This window comes from Eurypyga helias, unplaced genomic scaffold (genome assembly GCF_000690775.1).
Source record: "Eurypyga helias isolate BGI_N326 unplaced genomic scaffold, ASM69077v1 scaffold40417, whole genome shotgun sequence".
Lineage (NCBI taxonomy): Eukaryota > Metazoa > Chordata > Aves > Eurypygiformes > Eurypygidae > Eurypyga > Eurypyga helias.
Window position 1 is genome coordinate 353 of NW_010264422.1, and position 6,825 is coordinate 7,177.

The following is a 6,825-nucleotide window of genomic DNA, read 5'->3' on the forward strand; positions in this document are numbered from 1 at the left end:
CCGTTCAGTACACAATTAAGCTCTAACCACTACCGAGTCCAGTCCTCCCAGTCCAGGACCATAACCTGCTGCGGTCAAGGCTGAACCAAACGGCCAATTGACCAGGTCACATTAGAACTCATTTCTTTTTACACTAATAATTTAGTATTTGGCCAATTGGAAGCCTCCGGGCAGCCTGCACTTGGGCACATCAGTCTGTAGCGTGGATTATCGCCTCCACTGCTGGCCAGGAGACGTCATCCCCTACCCAGAAGGGACGGGTTATCCTACCAGCGAGCGCTGGACTGTCCTGGGAGCACATTTATAGCTTCCCAGCAGCTCATTTCATACTGCCGGGGAGGGGGGGAGAAGCTGGGGAAAGGCTGCGTGCCAGCTGCCTGAGCAGCTAATACTTAATGTCAAGGGTAGAGATGGTTCCACACCCGTGTTAGGCACAAGTAAGCAGCTCCTTTCCCGTTTATCCAGCCTCCTCTATTGAGGATATTCCGTGCCAGGCCATGGAAGCTTCACCCCAAGTCCTGGAGCAGGACTGCTGTCCTCCTCCCCACGAAAACCCCAACATGGCCCAGGCTGGCACAGGGCAGCGCAGCACCGGGACAGCGGTTTCGATCCCAGGGCTCCGAGAGGGGGTTTTGGACCCCCATCTGTTCGGATCGACAACCGACAGCCGCGATTCTGAGAGGCAAGAGGCGGGGTGGGGAGCGAGGAAGGAAGGGGAAGGTACCGTACCTCCCCCTCGGACTTGACGCCAACCACTTTGCCGTTTTCTATCACAATCTCTTCGATGGGCTTGTTCAGCATGTAGGTGCCTCCGTATATAGCGCTTAGCCTGCGAGAGCAAACCCACGTGAGCGCGTTCGGTTCTTAAGGGCCCTTCCAGCCCCTTCTTTCTGTCCCACTCGCTCAAACCACGCCTTCAACTTCCTCACAACACGCTGCTTAAACATCCAGAGGCAGCAGAGCCCATTTGCTGTGCCTTCTGCAAGGCACCAGCTGGTATCTGGGGGGAGTTACAGGTGAGATTACATCCAGCTAGAAACAACCTGCTTGGTGCAACCCACACCGTGCGGCGGCGTGAACGCCACAGGCTACGCCAGGTAGGCGAACCCGCCCTCTTGGACAGACCACCTACTGCAAACAGCACCTCTGAGCAAACCCAGCGCTGCCACCGCTGACGGAACTGCAGCGAACAAGCCCAGAAAGCAGCTCATCCCACAGGGAGGAATTGCTTCTTGATGAAGAGGGCGAGAGCCGTTAACGACCGCGGGGTTTTTAAGGCCGCGGCGGCGCGTTCCGGAAGCTTGGGCACTCCACACGCCCGATCCCCCAGCGGGTACCAGGGCAGGGCTGAGGAAACGCTGGAGTAGAAAACCACGTTCTCACCTTGCAAATCCCTGGGGCAGCTCTCCAAGGCCGTAGAGGGGATAAAGGTACGGGCTTTTCCCGTACCGAGCCAGCGACTCGCTGTAGAGCTTAATCCTGTTGATTGTTTCCTGGCACGGTTGATCTAGATAGCTGGGGAGGGCAGTTACAGGATTTGCAACATTTCACAAACCCAGACTTTACAGCAGAATACACTCGGGGAGCTGAGCATTTACTTCCCGTGAAGTTTCCTTCCCCACCCTCCTGGCAAGGATTTCCCTGGAAGTTCCCCATTAGAAGCACTTGGCATCAACAAGGAGGTTTAGTCAGGAACCCCAGGAACCCACAAAGCTTAAATATCCCAACTTCATTAACCCCAGGAACCCACAAAGCTTAAATATCCCAGCAGCAGAGTCCAGTATTTTAAGATCCAGGCAGCCCTGTGGGATGGACAGGCTCTGGGAGACATCCCACCCCCAATCCGCGAGACCTGCACCGCATCCCGGCGGATTCGGGGGAGCCCCGGAAGGGGCACTTACTCGTCGGTCCTGTAGAGCGCGAGGGCGTGGCCCGTGAAGTCTATAACGTCCTGCCCCAGGTCAAACTTCTTATACACGTCGCGCATGGTGGTCTTCTTGGGGTCGACGCCTTCGAAAGTTCGGGGGTCGTTCTCATCAAAGTTGGCAACGTACACGAGGAATTTCCTGAACCGGCGTTTCTCAAACAAGCCCATTAAGCCTAAAATCCAAAGTGTTTTGTCAGAGCTCACGCAACGACTAAATGGCTTTTCCATGGCCAGAGTATCAGGAGGAGGCAAGAACCCGTGTTTCAAACATAATCGCAGAACGGTTGGGGTGGGAAGGGACCTTAAAGCCCCCCCGCTCCCCCCCAACCCTGCCATGGGCAGGGACACCTTGCGCTAGAGCAGGTTGCTCAGTAACTGCTCCGTAACGCGGGGTTTGGCCCCGCAAGGCTCTGTTCCAGCAGGAGACACCAACCCCTACCATGCCATCCACACAGGCCTCCTGGACATCAGGAGGGGGCCCAGCCAACCACCTTCCACGGCGTGGCTGGAAAAGCACCACTCCGGGCTGCAGGGAAGCCTGGAGAGCAGGTTCCGCTCGGCCCAGTGTAACGCCTGACCCGCGCCTGCCTAAGCGGAAATCAGTTTGGCGCCTCCCAGCCCTGCCATCACAGCAAGCGGCGCTGGGCTCTCCCCCGGCCTCGCCAAGGGGCAAGCGAGCGCTGGGAGGGTCAGAACTCCAAACACGAGATCGGACCAGGCACCCTCTATCTACTTTAATTTTCTACCCGTTGGAGAAGCGAGAGTGGCCTCGCTGGAACGTGCAGGCAGAGACGGCACCACGGGCAACCCGCTACTCCTGCCAGTACGAGTGTCTGAGAGACTGCTCAGGAGAGCAGTGCAGCCCAACTGCAGGAAGGACAGACAGCTCACAACAACCAGGAGTATCTGCCGCGAGGAAGGCTCCGACGTACAGCTGCGATACGCACCAGGAGCCACTTCATCACCAGACACCTGGAACGTGCAGGCAGAGACGGCACCACGGGCAACCCGCTACTCCTGCCAGTACGAGTGTCTGAGAGACTGCTCAGGAGAGCAGTGCAGCCCAACTGCAGGAAGGACAGACAGCTCACAACAACCAGGAGTATCTGCCGCGAGGAAGGCTCCGACGTACAGCTGCGATACGCACCAGGAGCCACTTCATCACCAGACACCTGCTACTACCTATCACTACACTGCTATGAATGACAGGGAGTTTTATCTGGAGAATGAGATTTAAGTGGACAACCGTCCGGATCGGAGCTTGGGGCCACACGCTGGCATCGGTCATTCCCACCTGCCCGCTGACAAATGCAATGTAACTTTTCCACACAATTCCATCCAACAAGGAGCCAAGGCTAAATATTTATGGTAGAGCCAGAAGCATATGCTCCAGATGTAACGTCCCGAGGGAGTAAAACACCCTCAAATTCTCCCCAGATGGGCCACGGAACAGGCAGCTTGGCCGGCTGCATTGGAAAGCTCCAAGGAAATGGTAACTCAAGGCTTGGGAAGCCCAGCACTCCCTGAGGTGCTGGAATTGAGATGCAGAGATTCCTCTGCTGAGCACAGCTCGTTACTGAGATTTTACACAGGAATACCGAGATTTCTTTTCCATGGAACACAGAACATCCTGGGATGCAGGTGGCAGAGATCCGTTCTGCCCTTCTTTAGGGACGGCAGCCTCGGGAGGAAACAAAGCGAGGTGCAACTACTCACTGGACGCCAAGGCTTCTGCCTCAGTGGAAGGAACTTTGTAGATCTTTCCTCCCTTGTAGACGAAGCTCCCCTCGATCACCTTGAAGTCTAAGTAGCGAGTGACTTCTGTGTAGAGCAGCATCTTTACCAACTGACCTGGAAAGGAGGTTTGGCACAAGTCAGCTGGCTGGTCTGTAGCCAGAAGGCACGGGGAGGGCAGCGCTTCGCACGGCAGATGGTTCTTCCAACAGCAGCACCACGTTCAACCCACACAGCTCTTACACCTTTGTGTAACACATGGGGTGTGGCAGATACTCACTAATGCAATTATTAGGCAGTTCTAAGGCTTTCTTACAGGCAATTAACAGCTTCCTTGTCGCTCCCGCGGTTTCCATCAGAGTAAAAGCCATCCTGCAGCACGTTAATCTGCTGCAGAACACTGCTGCGCTTTACTCCGTGTAGTTGATTCGCACTCAAGGTGATGTCGCTCCTGCGGTTTCCATCAGTCCTCTGAGTAAAAGCCATCCTGCAGCACGTTAATCTGCTGCAGAACACTGCTGCGCTTTACTCCGTGTAGTTGATTCGCACTCAAGGTGACAAACAAGGTCACGTTTCTGAACCGCAAGTAGCTCATCCTCATCTAGCACAGCCTGCATTTTAATTGTCTAGCCCCTGGCTTGCAAGCAGCTCGTCTCAACATACACCCACTTACCTGCCGCCACCCCCTCTCACACCCCCAGAGAGATGCTGTCCCTTTGGAAGGCACCCCACTGGGATTCCTGTGCAAGCTGAGAGTGAGCTGAGGCTGGAGTAACCAAACCTTGACTGGAATCAAATCAAGTCTGCACTAGCCCTGAGCAAGACTGGCACCACACAACACACAGAATCATGGAATGGTTTGGGTTGAAGGGACCTTAAAGCCCCCCCAGCCCCACCCCCTGCCATGGGCAGGGACACCTTCCACTTGACCAGGTTGCTCCAAGCCTCATCCAGCCTGGCCTTGGCTGGCCATCTACCCCCTCCTTGTGCTTCAGGGACAAGAGTGAGTAGCGAGTGGTTGGTATTTGGCAGGGGGAGTTGGCCCTGAGCTTGTCTGCACTGGTAACTACTTCACCCACGGGGAATTTGGTTCAGGAGACTTGTCCCAGTACTGGAACACACAGATTAAACAACTAGGATTTGTAGCATCAGAAAGGGATGATGGAGTCTGCAAACCATAAAATGGGAACAAAGGGGATTACCAGTCACCATGGCATCAACTGTTTCTTCCTGAGCCGCGGAAGAACAACAACGTGCAAATTCACAGCAGTAACTCTGGCTAGAAATGCAAACCCTGTAAGGGAGGATGATGCAGGAAAACGGACATTCAAACCTCCCAGACATGCCACTGCTGCACGCTCCGAGCCGGAAAGGCCCACAGCCAGAAGCTGTCGTGCTCCTGGTATACGCACAGGCGGAGCCACTCAAGCGGGTTTTCCCCGGCCCTTCGGTTCACGCTTCCACCCGCTCGCAGAGACGCTGCAGGGCTGCTGATTCGACCCCAGCACTGACCCAGGCTAAGCTTACGAGGCAGATTGAGGAGCTCAGTACCGCTTACCATTAGCCATAAGGAATTTTGGAATTAGGTCCACGTTCCAGTCTCTTCCTCGCCCCATAGATTCTGGTGGAGTTCCTGGCAGATTAAACCTTTTGTAGAGCTTGGGAGAGAATACAAAAACTTGTTATAGCAGAGGAAATATCCACGGGTATAATTTCTCCCACACATGTACACACTCTCCACCCCCACATCTCCCCAGCTGAACATAAGCTCTTCACAGCAAGCTCTTGGCCAGCGTTTCAGCTCCAGTCGGATTTTTGATGCAGTACACAATGCACATCCAGTAAAGTCTTACAGTAAGGATCAGGCAACACGATTCTGCTCATCCAGGCTTCCTTCCTCCAAGGCTTAAAGCTTGGGAATTTATGACCTGCTAGCTAAAGGTAATCTGAGCAAAATGCCAACTTCAGGAGAGGGCAGGCTCCTCCGTCCACTTAAATATTTATATTGGAGAATCTCATTTAACCCAATTAAGGAGAGCAGTGAGTTCCTGCCATCTGATTCATCAGCCACGCTAACAACTGCAGGGCCTACACCAGACAAGGTGGCACCCACCTATCCAAGCGCTCACGTAACAGCAAGGCACGGACAGCACGCGGCATTTCTTAGGCCGGTATCTGCCGGCAAGCGCAACAACCGAGCCAGAGTTCAAGCTGTTGGGCATTTCACCTCCCAACGATGGCTCTAATGCTGCGTGCTTGAATCTGGGCTGGGAGCTACGGAAAACAGGCGCCATCTACCAAGTGTAAGCATACACGCTGGTTTCTCACCCGCTATTATCCGGTGTGGAAGTGCCATAAAACATTCTTACTCAAATTAAACCCTTAGGAGTAATTACTTTGAATCCACCCCTCGGATAGCTTGAAATAAAGCCCCCTTTATGTGCCCGGGGAGGACACAATAGGGGGGTGGCAGCCTCTGTACTCACATCCTCCAGGGGTGTAATGGATGCGCTTTCCCCTCCGTAGTAGGAGTTACGATCCATGTGAAGGACTTTCTTTCCATTCACCGACATGATCCCGGAGAGGATGCATTCCTACAGAGAGAGGGAAGGATGCAAGGGATACGTTAGTTGCATTTGAGCCTCTTTCCATTCTCCCTAGCGATGCTCTCTCGGAGAGCACGTTCAGACAGCCTGCCGCAGGCCTGGATCTGAAGGGACATGCACAGCCCTTGGAAACCAAACACACCAGTTGCCTCACTCCAGAATTAAGACATGGGTGCTGAAAGATTTTTATTTGAGATGGATTAACCCCGTCCTAGGTTTGCTGTCTGCTCTGGGCAAGCCAACCCAGAGGTTTTAACTACACAACCATCACCTATCAGGGTTCCCCTGAGGAGATTTCTGGGAAGTTCATGTATTTTGGCCAGATTAGGAAAACCTATATTCCTAAAGCACCAGATACCGCAGTAAGGATGTTCAGAGAGGCAGCAGCTTCATTTATGGGTGACACCAGGTGTATAAAAACTTGTCTTAAAGGGTACTTTAAATTGAAAGAGGGTAGATTGATATGGGACATCAGGAAGGAATTCTTCCCGGAGACAGTGGGAGCACTGGGACAGGTTCCCAGAGAAGCTGTGGATGCCCCATCCCTGGGAGTGTCCA

General features: G+C 53.9%; 1 protein-coding gene across 1 annotated transcript in view; it reads right to left on the minus strand.

Moving 5' to 3' along the window:
* Window positions 1-6,255, minus strand: part of LOC104513140 (rab GDP dissociation inhibitor beta) — a gene marked incomplete at its 3' end in the record, with an annotated part of 6,573 nt that extends 318 nt beyond the window's left edge. The window contains exons 1-6 of the mRNA XM_010156384.1: window positions 6,148-6,255; window positions 5,220-5,319; window positions 3,644-3,778; window positions 1,902-2,100; window positions 1,384-1,515; window positions 730-829 (exon numbers count right to left, since the gene is read on the minus strand). Of these exons, the coding sequence (XP_010154686.1) occupies window positions 730-829; window positions 1,384-1,515; window positions 1,902-2,100; window positions 3,644-3,778; window positions 5,220-5,319; window positions 6,148-6,234 (753 nt within the window). The remainder of the gene's footprint in view (window positions 1-729; window positions 830-1,383; window positions 1,516-1,901; window positions 2,101-3,643; window positions 3,779-5,219; window positions 5,320-6,147) is intronic.
* Between the last annotated feature and the right edge of the window lie 570 nt (window positions 6,256-6,825).